At 37.4% G+C, this 13,326-nt stretch overlaps 1 protein-coding gene across 1 annotated transcript in view; it reads left to right on the forward strand.

Moving 5' to 3' along the window:
- The window catches only part of MSH2 (mutS homolog 2), an 81,164-nt gene that overhangs the window by 8,163 nt on the left and 59,675 nt on the right, over positions 1-13,326 (forward strand). Inside the window, exons 2-6 of the mRNA XM_019415390.2 lie at positions 3,338-3,492; positions 7,085-7,363; positions 8,339-8,485; positions 10,707-10,856; positions 12,477-12,610. Of these exons, the coding sequence (XP_019270935.2) occupies positions 3,338-3,492; positions 7,085-7,363; positions 8,339-8,485; positions 10,707-10,856; positions 12,477-12,610 (865 nt within the window). The remainder of the gene's footprint in view (positions 1-3,337; positions 3,493-7,084; positions 7,364-8,338; positions 8,486-10,706; positions 10,857-12,476; positions 12,611-13,326) is intronic.

Here is a 13,326-nt window from a genome sequence, read left to right on the forward strand (position 1 = left end):
TATTTTTTAAAAATATTTTTTTTTAAGAGAGAGAGGGAGGGAGAGACAGCACAAGTTGGGGGGGGGGCAGAGAGGGGAGGTACAGAAGATCTGAAGTGGGCTCTGCTAAGAACTGAGTGCTAGATGCAGGGCTCGAACTCATGAACCGTGAGATCATGACCTGAACCTAAATTAAGAGTTGGATGCTCAACTGACTGAGCCACCCAGGCATCCCTATTCTGAATTAACTTACTTTTTAGTTTTTATTTGAGAGAGAGAGAGAGAGAGAGAGCAGGGGAGGGAGCAGAGGGAGAGGGAGAGAATTTTTTTTTTAATTTTTTTTTTTTTTTAACATTTTTGAGACAGAGAGAGACAGAGCATGAACGGGGGAGGGGCAGAGAGAGAGGGAGACACAGAATCGGAAGCAGGCTCCAGGCTCTGAGCCATCAGCCCAGAGCCCGACGTGGGGCTCGAACTCACGGACCGTGAGATCGTGACCTGAGCTGAAGTCGGAGGCTTAACTGACTGAGTCACCCAGGCGCCCCAGAGGGAGAGAATTTTAAGCAGGCTCCATGCTCAATGTGGAGCTTAATGCAGGGTTTGATCCCAGGCCTCTGGGATATTGACCTGAGCTGGAATCAAGAATCGGATGCTCAACTGACTAAGCCACCCAGGGGGCCTCTTAAATACTTTTAAGTGGTATTATCACTGGTATTACCTGTTATTATAAGAAAATCGAATTTTTATTCAATTTGATGGTGTGAGTGATTTTATTAATTTTGTAAGAAATTGACAATTGCAAATCAAAACTAAGGTGGGACACTGTTTTCTAGTAAGAGTTCTTAACCTTGGCACTATTGATATTTTGGACTGAGTAATTATTGTTGTGAGGGGCTATCCTGTGCATGTTAAAATTTTTTAAAAGATATTTTTATTTTTGAGAGAGAGACTGAGTGTGAACAGGGGAGGGGCAGAGAGAGAGAGAGAGGGAGACACAGAACCCGAAGCAGGCTCCAGGCTCTTATCTGTCGGTGCAGATCATGGGAGATCATGACCTGAGCTGAGGTTGGATGCCTAACCAACTGAGCCACCCAGGTGCCCCAGTATCCTGTGCAAGTTTAACAGCACCCCTGCCTTACCCATGCGATTCCATTAGTACTCTGCTGTTCTCCCTCCCTCAGTTGACAACCCAAATGTCCTCAGGCTTTGGCAAATGTCTGCTAGAGAAGCAAGATTATTCCTAGCTCAGAACCAGTAATCTGAGATGAAGACCAGAAAGTTTGAAAACTCTGTGTTGCTTGGATAGGGGAAATAAAGGCACTCATACTTTATGGTTGATAGTGTTAATTTACACAGCCAACCAAAGGGAATAGTCTGGCAATATTTATCAAAATCACTGTATTCTTTGATAAAATCCAGTTTTGGGGCTTTACCTTACAGATGTACTCATATTGGAGAGTGAAGCATGTACAAGATTATTCATGCAGCATTGTAATAGAGACTGGAAACAACCTATATGTTCATCAGTAAGTGACTAAATTATAGTACATCCTCAGAGTCATTAGAATGTTTGTAGCTATAAACAGAAAGAAGCTGATTATGTACTGATGGAACAATCTCCAAAATATATTAGGTTAAAAAAAAAAGCCAAGATACAGAGCACTGTTTGTAGTTTGCAACCATTGATGTAAGAGAGGAACAAAGTAATGTTTGTGTGTGCATAGCCTGTGTTTGGAAATATATTAAAAAAAATTTAATGTTTATTTTTGAGAGAGACAGCGTGAACAGGGAGGCACAGACAGAGGGAGACACAGAATCTGAAGCAGGCTCTAGGCTTTGAGCTGTCAGCACAGAGCCTGACGCGGGGCTCAAACCCATAAACCATGAGATCATGACCTGAGCTGAAACTGAACTCTTAACCCACTGAGTCACCCAGGCACCCTGGAAATATATTTTATAAACTGATGGTACTTGGCTGGTAAACTCTATGTGTAGGGGATCAGTGTGAAAGGGAAGTCTCCTTTTTGCTGTACTTTTTTTTCCTTTTTTAAAAATTTAAACCAAGTTAGTTAAAATAGTGTAATAATGATTTCAGGAATAGAATTTAGTAATTCATCACTTACGTCTAACACTCAGTGCTCATCCCAAGTGTCCTCCTTAATGCCCATTTAGCCCATCCCCTCACCCAATACCCCTCAAGCAACCCTCAGTTCTCTGTATTTAAGAGTCTGTTATGGTTTGTCTCCCTGTCTGTTTTTTGTATTATTTTTGCCTCCCTTTTCTTATGTTCATCCGTTTTGTATCTTAAATTCCACACATTAGTGAAATCATATGATTTTTGTCTTTCTCTGACTGGCTTATTTCACTTAGCAAAACTCTCTACTTCCATCCACATTGTTGCCAATGTCAAGATTTCCTACTTTTTGATTGCCGAGTAATACTCCATTGTGTACGTATACCACGTTATCTTTGTCCATTCATCAGTTGATGGACATTTGGGCTCTTTTCCATACTTAGGCTATTGTCGATAGTGCTGCTATAAACATTGGGGGTGTGTGTGCCCCTTTGAATTAGCATTCCTGTATCCTTTGGATAAATACCTAGTAGTGCAGTTGTTGGGTCAAAGAGTAGTTCTATTCTTAATTTTTTGAGGAACCACCATACTGTTTTCCAGAATGACTGCACCAGTTTGCATTCCCACCTTGCTGTACTTTTTCGAACCTTTGAGTTTTGATCTGTGTTACCTAGAACATTTTGCAATGAATAATGACTAATTTGTTTTTATGGACCTTTTCGGAAAAGTTTAATTTCATACAAATACGATATAGTTATAAGACATTTTTTTTTTTGATGTTTATTTATTTTGAGAGAAAGAGAGCTAGTGGGGGAGGGACACAGAAGGAGAATCCCAAGCACGCTCTGTACTGTCAGCACACAGAGCACAACTCGGGGCTCAAACCCACAAACCATGAGACCATGATCTGAGCCCAAACCAAGAATTGGCTGCTCAACCAGCTGAGCCACCCAGGTGCCCCATGTAATTATAGAACTCTATTCAGACTTCTGAGAAACTAATTATAAGAAAGGACAAGTAAGTTTATCTATATATGTATTTACTTATTCTTTTATCTTTCTTAATTTTTTATTTTGATGTGTAGGTTCCATGAAAGCAGAAGAGCCATATCTGTTCATTTTATGCCCTTCAACTACCAAAGTCCTTCAGATATGTAATAAGGGCTTGATAAACAGTTTATTGAAGAAATGAATTACTGAGAGAAGAATGTGGCTTGGGGGAACCATTGTGTTACTACTTTAAATCCTTAAATCTGTAACATGTATTTTTAATATTTTTCTTTAGGAACAAAGACTCTGGAGAGTGTTGTGCTTAGTAAAATGAATTTTGAGTCTTTTGTAAAAGATCTTCTTCTAGTTCGTCAGTATAGAGTTGAAGTTTATAAGAATAGAGCTGGAAATAAGGCCTCGAAGGAGAATGATTGGTATTTGGCATTTAAGGTAATTATCTTCCTTTTTAATTTGGTTATTTTTAAGAGTAGAAAAAATAAAGATGTGAGGGAATTCTGTGTGCTTTAATATTTTAACCAGGTTGTGATAATAAAATACTTTGAGAAACTAATATTCTTTAGCATGTGGTTTTTAAAATCACAGTTTAATAGCAACTTTGAAATTCACTAAATCGTTATTATGAGTATGAATACTCTGAGCTTTGTCAGTATTCCTGAAACCTAAATAATAAAATAGATTTTACATAAAGTTGAGTGCCAGCATTAGACAGATTTGATTTTACTGTTTTTAAAGTAATAACGTCCAGATTTACTGTATCCCATATATCTCCTACACATCTGTAACATGTTTGTATCTTTGTATGTGCCTTTCTCTTCCATTAAGTTTATAATTTTTGTAAGTCAGAGACTTTGTTTAATGATGATCATTTCTTGGTGTCCCTGGAAAGGCTTATTTTTTTTTTTTCTTCTTTTTTTTTTTTTCCTGGAAAGGACTATTAACATGCATGCTTCTGTGCCTTCATGGAGATAGCACTATTTTATTTTATATAATGACTGTCTTCATTGCCATTCTGTAAGGTCCTGTTTTTGGTTGTTCAACTGTAGGTTCTGTAACCTGCAGAGTAGGTTCTCAATAAATACTGCAATAAATGAATGGTTAAAATGTTGTTGGGGAGTTACAATTTATTCTTGAAAGGGAATAAATGTGTGGTAAGGGAGACAGTGCTTTGGGCTTATAGTCAGCATATTTCATTTCTTTTCTCCTCTGCCCCTCTGGGTGTCCTTGGTGTATTTCCCAACTGTCTCCTGTATCTGTTTCTCCATAAACAGTAAAATTAGAAGGTTTTTAATGATGTTTTCCAACTTGAAAGTCCTGTGAGTTTTTTCTTGTGAGGTTTAATAGAATATCTAAACATCTGATCTTGGTACTACCTCAAATATAACATTCAGTCTATGTTCCATACTGTGTCCTCCTTCCCCCACCTGCCTTTGTAGGTATGTCTGTATTTACTGAAGATTATATCTGGGAGAATTTAGCATTCTGCATTATGGAGTTTTCTGGGAATTTTCATTGGTGTTTTACTGAGAAAAGTGGGGCTTTTACTAAGAGTTTTAGTCTGTGTCTTGAAAGATTTTAGTAGAAAATTGAGGTACCACAAAGTGATGTTTTTTCATTTTTCACACAACTCAATTAGTAATAACACCAAAATGTAGAATCCTAAATTTAAGAGATTACCATGATTATCATCCTATCATACCTCACTCCTCTGTGTCCTGTCAGAATCCTTCAAGATGAATTCACTTTAACTCCTACCTTTTAAGTCAGGGGGAAATTTTTTCAAATATATGTCTATCAGGTTAAAAAGGTGGTATCTTAATCCTGACATTTTAAGAAGTTCAGATCTAAAACTACAAAAACTGATTTATCATGACATTTTTTAGCTTTAAAAACATTTTTTTCTAAATGTTTTTATTTATTTTTGAGACAGAGAGCGACAGAACATGAGCAGGGGAGGGGCAGAGAGAGGGAGACACAGAATCTGAAGCAGGCTCCAGGCTCTGAGCTGTCAGCACAGAGCTCGACGCAGGGCTCAAACCTACGGACTGTGAGATCATGACCTGAGCTGAGGTCGGATGCCTAACCGACTGAACCACTCTGTTGCCCCAGACATTTTTTAGCTTTTTGATTCTATTGTAAATATTAGTGATATTTAAAGTAGTTGGTCTCTTATGATTGATTTCTTTCCCATGTTCTCAATGGTATGTACAGAGTGGGAAAGGATCTTGGATACAATCTAGTTCACAGATTAACAGTCTTATGTTGAAGGACCCTTAAGAACCCAATTTTATTAGCTACTATTCCCTTTTGAAAGTTTAAAGGTGTGCTTTGTAACCTGTATGTGCAAATCTGAAAAATGTATGTAAAAATATGATGTTTACATTTGCAATTGAATCAGTGCTTTTAAAATTTGAATGCAAGATAACACTGTTTTTCCATTTCATTTTTAAAAAATTTAAACATTTTATTTTTAAGTAATCTCTACACCCAATATGGGGCTCAAACCACAACCCCAAAATCAAGAATCACATGCTCTACTCACTGAGCTAGCCAGGCACCCAGCCCTCCATTTCATTTTTTTTAATTGATTTTTTTTTAGAGAGTGAGGGAGAGAGAGTGCTAGCAGGGGAGGGGGCAGAGATAGAGAGAGAAAGAATCCCAAGCAGTCTCCACACTCAGCATGGCTCCCGATATGGGGCTTGATCTTGACCTTGTGATCATGACCTAAGCCAAAATCAAGAGTCAAATGTTCAACCAACTGAGCCACCCAGGCATCCCCTTCCTTTTCATTTTTGATCCAGATTTTAATCAACAATCCATAGTTACAGGATATTTAGAGTCATTTTGTGGAAAAATCAATGATTATCATGATTATGATGCTAAAGTCCTTCAAGAACTGTTGGGGCACCTGAGTGGCTCAGTTGGTTAAGTGTCCGGCTTCGGCTCAGGTCCTGATCTCATGGTTCGTGACTTTGAGCCCCACATCAGGCTCTGTGCTGACAGCTCAGAGCGTGGAGCCTGCTTCAGATCCTGTGTCTCCCTTTCTCTCTGCCCCTCTTCTGCTCGTGCTCTCTGTCTCTCAAAAATGAATAAATGTTTAAAAAAAAAAAAAAAAGAACTATTGAACTATTGATGGCTATTGGTTGCTTAAGTTTGGTTGTCACCGTGGTCATTGGACTCTTGGTGACTCTCCTGTTTCATACCATGGGTGGTCAGTTGTCTCAGAAAATGCCTCATGTTAACGGTTTCCTATCAGCTTCTGATCAGGTTGAAATATGTAGTGTCACCCACTGGCTTGACACAAAAGTGAAGAAACTTGACCCTTTAGTTGACTTGTGCAGTCCTACAGAGAGATTTCTAATCTTTTTGAAATATTGAAAATAGGCCAAGGATCCTTTATTTTGAAATGACTGATGTAGAACAGTCTCTACATTTTACAGATAAATATATTGATAGAGAATTAACTTTCCAAGGTCAGTATTTGTAGCTAATAATACTGCTCTCCTATGTGGTATAGCTAGTCAGAGAAAATACAATGTGCCACCAGTAGGTAGGCATTTTGGCAGGATGTAGAAATTTAAGCTTACAATTGACAGGATTATCAATTTGGATATCTTAATTATTGGTGTGTGTATAAATCCAGCTGCCAAATTTCAAGTAGGCTTCATACCTGGTGCAGAGCCCAATGTGGGGCTTGAACTCAAAACCCTGAGCTTAAGACCTGAGCAGAGATTAAGAGTTGGATGCCTAACTGACTGAATGACTTAGGCGCCCCTCCAGCTGTCAGATTTCAAACTGAAAATCTTTTTTGCCCAAGTGTCCTGAAAATAATTGGAAAACTAGGGAGGATACTTTATAGAAAATAAGGTAATAGTAATTGGAATATATTGTTATAAGCAATTTTTTTTTCCAATAGTAATTGGAATATATTGTTAGGAACAATTTTGGGGGGTAACTCTTGTTTGCTATGAAATTTTTTAAGTGCATTCAACAATTCTTCAAATTTTTGTTTATTTTTGTTAAGGCTTCTCCAGGTAATCTTTCTCAGTTTGAAGACATTCTCTTTGGTAACAACGATATGTCAGCTTCCATTGGTGTTGTGGGTGTTAAAATATCTACAGTTGATGGCCAAAGACAGGTCGGTGTTGGGTATGTTGACTCCATACAGAGGAAGCTAGGACTTTGTGAGTTCCCTGATAACGATCAGTTCTCCAATCTGGAGGCTCTTCTAATTCAGATTGGACCAAAGGAATGTGTTTTACCAGGAGGAGAGACTGCTGGAGACATGGGAAAGCTGAGACAGGTAAGGGAATCAAGTCTAGTGATGGAGAACCTAAGCCTAGGAAAGGTTCTAATTAACATGCTATTTTATTTAAGGAAAAAAATAATTTAAAAGTCATTTTTTTTGTATTTAATTACAGTAATGTTTTATATTGAGGATTATCTTGATGTTTATCTTTCACAGAAACTTTGTATATTTAAGAGGATTGTAGAACAAGTTGTTTCTTGTTTTACTTCAGATCCTTCCTCCCTCCCTCCCTCCTTCCCTCCTTCCCTCCCTCCCTTCCTCCCTCCCTCCCTCCCTCCCTGAAAGAGTAACAGAATGCCATCTTGAAGGGATCACAGCTGATGAAAGGAATGCTTTCACAGTTGTGAGGGGAGGTGATTGAGGTCCACTTAAAAAAACCAATTTATTACTGTATTTAGCATGGATTTATCAAATAAATAAGATGCAGATCTTCAGTTTAAGATAGTTTAAGTGGGACCTTTAGCCTCTTATTTCATTGAGTCTTTTTAAAAAATTCTGATTATACTGTTTGATTATACTGTTTGTGTAAGTATATGATTTATTTAGGTATTTAAGGGATATTGTGTCCTTGAAGGATTCTTTTCTTTTTGTGGGCTTCAGATACCTTAAGAACTGCTTGGGAAATAGGAAGTATATAATGGGCATTGTTAGCACAGATAGTATCTAAACAACTTTCCACAAGTATTATTCTGTTAAGAGGTTTTTACTATTGGGACTATTTTTGGGGTGGGGGTGCTATTTTTAAAAACCTTTATATGAACATACTTTTAAATTACATGAAAACTTAGTTTATAGATTTTAAAAATATGTGTTAGTATGTATGTCTTCCCAGTGTCTTGCACATTGTGTAGAAACTTAATGTGGGTCAATAATTTAAGTTGTTCTTACTATTCTTGTCAGTGATATGATTTTTTCTCATTTCTTTTTTTATTTTCCTCAAAGTAATTTAAATTATTTTTTGTAAAATAGGTTATTCAGAGAGGAGGAATTCTGATCACAGAAAGAAAAAGAGGTGACTTTTTTACAAAAGATATTTATCAGGACCTCAACCGGTTGTTGAAAGGCAAAAAGGGAGAGCAGATGAATAGTGCTGTCTTGCCAGAAATGGAGAATCAGGTATGTGGATTATAATGTGAATTTACTCTTAAATTATAATCATGGCTTTTGGAAAGCTACTTCTTTCATATCTCTCCAAAGTGTAAACTGTGAATTACTGATATTAATTAAGCTTATTTTTACTGTGATTAAACTTTTGAAAAACTTGAGGAAATGACTAGAAAAACTGAAACATAACCTTAAATATAATTGCATTATATTTACACAACATATATCCTTGGAGCAAGAAAGAGTTTTATTGATTTCACAGGAAAGAGCCTGATTAATGTCACTTAAGTGGATGAGATAGCATAGTGGTTGTAGGGGGGAAAAAGACCTTTCAGAGCTTTATAATGTATAAGTTGTAGAGTCTTTAATAAATTACTTCATCTTTCTTTTTTTTTAAATTTTTTAAATGTTTATTCATTTTTGAGAGACAGAGACAGAACATAAGCAGGAGTGGGGCAGAGAGAGAGGGAGACACAGAATCGGAAGCAGGCTCCAGGCTCTGAGCTGTCAGCACAGATCCTGACATGTGGCTCAAACCCATGAACCATGAGATCATGACCTGAGCTGAAGCCTAATCAACTGAGCCACCCAGAGGCCTCAATTACTTTATCTTTCTGAGAGGCAGTTTCATTATTTGTTAAATACATAATAGGTCTTAAAGGATTGTTGGGGAGATCAGGAATGAGAGTGAAAGTATATATATATATATAGCACATAATGCATAATAAGTACTACATTTAAAGAGTTTGGCTAAAAAATTGGCAGATTATGTGTAGTGGTAGAAATGAATATGGGAACAATATAACTTTTATGGGATTTTCAGTGGTTGATGTGTTTCTTTGTTCAAATTTTCGAGGTCGGTGTGGCTTGAGATGTATTTTTATGGTAAAATATTGGAAACTCTTGACAGGATATTTGTGAGTCACTGATAAGTAACATGGAAAATTCTGTTGTATACTTAAAAAGACAGGACAAGCTGTTAAACTTAGAATTCCCAAAGTAGATTTCAAACTAGAATGAACCGGGACTGTTATGACTGTCATGATTTTGTGGTTATTGCTTATCATGTAATAGTTTAATTCCTATAAACTCCATAATTCTTTTACTTCTTGTGTGTGTAACATAATCAAAAGCCAGTATGTATGAGCAGTAATACTGGTATTAGAAACTTACCTCTTGAAAATGTGAAGAAGCTTTTAGGGCTACAAAAAGTTTTTATCTGTACTTCCTGATGACACTGCAGGAAGTGCCGTGCTGGAGTTTGTCAAGGACAGGTAGATGACAGTTTTCAGTTAGGGAAAGCAGGTACATTTCACAAGTCTAGTATCAAGTATATTTTAATATGTAGGATTTGTCGTTGGGCTGTTGGTTTGATGTCCTGAACTACTTATGTTACAATAATAACAGATTATTTAAATTTTTTATTATTTAAATATACATGTAGGAAAGTGCATATATCCTAAGTATATAACTGAATTTTCATGAATTGCAGATCCCCAGATAACCAGCACCCGTGAAGCAGAATAGAGTATCAGGACCTCAGACCTTTTTTAGGCTTACTTTCAGTCATTACCCCAAGGGTAACCATCGTTCTTACCTCTGCTAGCATAGACTAGTTTGGCCTTTTTTTGTAGTTTACATTAGTGGAATCATATGGTTTATATTCTTTTGTGCCTGGTTTCTTTTGTTCAGTATTGTTTGTAAGTTTTACCCATATTGTCATGTGTCACGGTTGATTGTGCTTATATCTTTGGTTGTGTAGTATTCCATAGGGGTGAACATGCCAAACTTCATTCATTTTACTCTTGATAGGCATTTGAGTCATTTCTACTTTTGGCTATTATAAATAATACTATTCTAACAGTAAATTTTCACTTTCTAAAACTAATTTTTTAACCTTAAGAGATTTATTTAAACTTTGTCTGATTTTCTTGGTTTGGATTGAGAAGGAACACAAAGGAAAATGATAGTGTTCAGAATTTATTTTCATTTTGCCATTTGTTTTCTAAATACCTCTAGGATTTGTTTATATATGTTTTTATATATACTCTAGAGAGTGAGGGAGACAGAATCCAAAGCAGGCTCCAGGCTCTAAGCTGTCAGCACAGAGCCCGGTGCGGGGCTCAAATCCACAAACTGTGAGATCATAACCTGAGCCGAAGTTGGGACACTCAACCAGCTGCACCCCTAGAATCTTTAATTAAAAATTTTTTTTTTTAATTCTTAATCTTAGGTTGCAGCTTCATCATTGTCTGCAGTAATCAAGTTTTTAGAACTCTTATCAGATGATTCAAACTTTGGACAGTTTGAACTGACTACTTTTGACTTCAGTCAGTACATGAGGTTGGATATTGCAGCAGTCAGAGCCCTTAACCTTTTCCAGGTAAAAAATAACATGTCTTAAAAAACTTAATGCTTAAAAAATGTTTCCTTTATTCTATGCTGAGGAATATTATTAAGGAACTTAAATATTTTGAAATATTATACTTAAACATGCAGCTTTAAATTACTATATTTTTCTAGGTGCAAGCTATATAAATAGTATTTGTCCTGGCTTTATGAATAATTTGATTATATTAATAGCAGTTCTTAAAAAATTAATTTTAGGAAGTTTTATGTCTAAAACTACAGTAATTACAAAGTAATTTTGGTTTGGGGGAAAATACACAGCAGAAAATCTAGATTAATAGGTTGGAAGTTTGATTTTAGGAAGAGGAGCTTTTATTTTTTTATTTTTTTATTTTTTTTTAAATTTTTTACCTTTATTTATTTTTGAGACAGAGACAGAGCATGAACAGGGGAGGGGCAGAGAGAGAGGGAGACACAGAATCTGAAACAGGCTCCAGGCTCTGAGCTGTCAGCACAGAGCCCGACGTGGGGCTCGAACTCACGGACTGTGAGATCATGACCTGAGCCGAAGTCGGTTGCCCAACCGACTGAGCCACTCAGGCGCCCCGAGGAGCTTTATGTTTTAAGAAAAAATTATTTTATACACATTTTACTTAAATAAATTAAAAAAAAATTTTTTTTAAAGATTATTTTGAAAGAGAGAGGCAAGAGAGCTTGAATTGGATAGGGGCGGGGGTTGGGGGGGTGAGAATCCCAAGCAGGCTCCACACTGTGCAGAGCCTGATGTGGGGTTCTAACTGAGATCATGACTTGAACCTAAACCAAGAGTTGCACGCTTAACTGACTGAGCCCCCCAGGCGCTCCCCAGAAACCTTTTTATTAAGTTTATTTATTTTGAGAGAGAGGGAGAACATACACAAACGGGGAGGAGGAGAGAGGGAATCCCAAACAGGCTCTACACTGGCAGCGCAGAGCCTGATATGGGGCTCAAACTCACGAACCATGAGCTCGTGACCTGAGCTGAAACCCAGAGTCAGATGTCCAACTGACTGAGCCACCCAGGCGCTCCAGCACATCTTACTTTAATAGCCACCAAAACAACTGTTTCATTTCCTCTAATGGACTCTGTCTACCAATTATGTTGGCCTTCAACATATGGCCATAGCAATACATATGAGTATGTATCATGCATTTATACACACATGCACACATTCTAAAGCACCATGAGACACAGGCTACACTTTCACACAACTGGGGGCCTCTCATGTGCAATTGATCACTGGTTTGCTTTACTCAAGACTTTAATGGGCTTGGTCTGGCCATTAGTCCCAGTTCCCCAGAGAGGAGTTAGGATGACATAATGGGTCACCACACTTTGGACATCATAAAAGAATGGAAATAGGCTAAATGTGAGATGGCATCTTGAAGCCTCCACTTTGACCATGTGGATTCAAAATACTCAGGTGCTGTAGTATAGACTGACACCCAGCCTGACAGTAAGCCGGCTGAGGAAGAGGAACTTCTGTGTAAATTTCTCATTTAATATCTGAAGAATATAAGTGTTCTTGTTCCCAAAATTATTTAATTATTTTTCGTAGCACAGTAAAGTTTTCACTAATGAGCATGCTATTCTTTTTTGTTTTTTGTTTACTAGGGTTCTGTTGAAGATACCACTGGCTCTCAGTCTCTGGCTGCATTGCTAAATAAATGCAAAACCCCTCAAGGACAAAGACTGGTTAACCAGTGGATTAAGCAGCCTCTCATGGATAAGAACAGAATAGAAGAGAGGTATATTACTAATGTACACTTCTGTAAGCTTTGGGTAACTTCTTTTTTTTTTTTTTTTTCCAACGTTTTTTATTTAGTTTTGGGACAGAGAGAGACAGAGCATGAATGGGGGAGGGGCAGAGAGAGAGGGAGACACAGAATCGGAAACAGGCTCCAGGCTCCGAGCCATCAGCCCAGAGCCTGACGCGGGGCTCGAACTCACGGACCGCGAGATCGTGACCTGGCTGAAGTCGGACGCTTAACCGACTGCGCCACCCAGGCGCCCCGCTTTGGGTAACTTCTAATTACTCCATAGGATTATGCCATTTACTCTAATATGCAAATTTGCTCCTGTATTTTTGCATGTGACTGCACAGAGAGCTAGCTACATAGTGATAAGAGTAGTAATGATTTAGATTGATTTGATAACTGATTTTATTAATAATTTTTTTTTCACTATAAAAAAGTAAAGTTTTATCAGAGAGATGGATGGATAATGTTTCAGAACATAAACTTAGGAGCGTGAGTACCTTGGTGCAAGTTACGTCTCTAGCACTTATTAGCTGTGTTATCTTGGGACAGTTACTCAACCTCTGTGTTGCAGTTTCTTCCCTTTTAAAATGACAGTAATGACACACCTATTTTGTAGGGTTGTTATGAAGATTGGATAATTTAGTATATATAAAGTGCTTTGATGGGGGTGTAGCACATAGGAAGCACTTCCTCTTAATTATTTT

Source organism: Panthera pardus, unplaced genomic scaffold (assembly GCF_024362965.1).
Source record: "Panthera pardus isolate Hobbes unplaced genomic scaffold, ASM2436296v1 HiC_scaffold_25, whole genome shotgun sequence".
NCBI classification, from domain to species: Eukaryota; Metazoa; Chordata; class Mammalia; order Carnivora; family Felidae; genus Panthera; species Panthera pardus.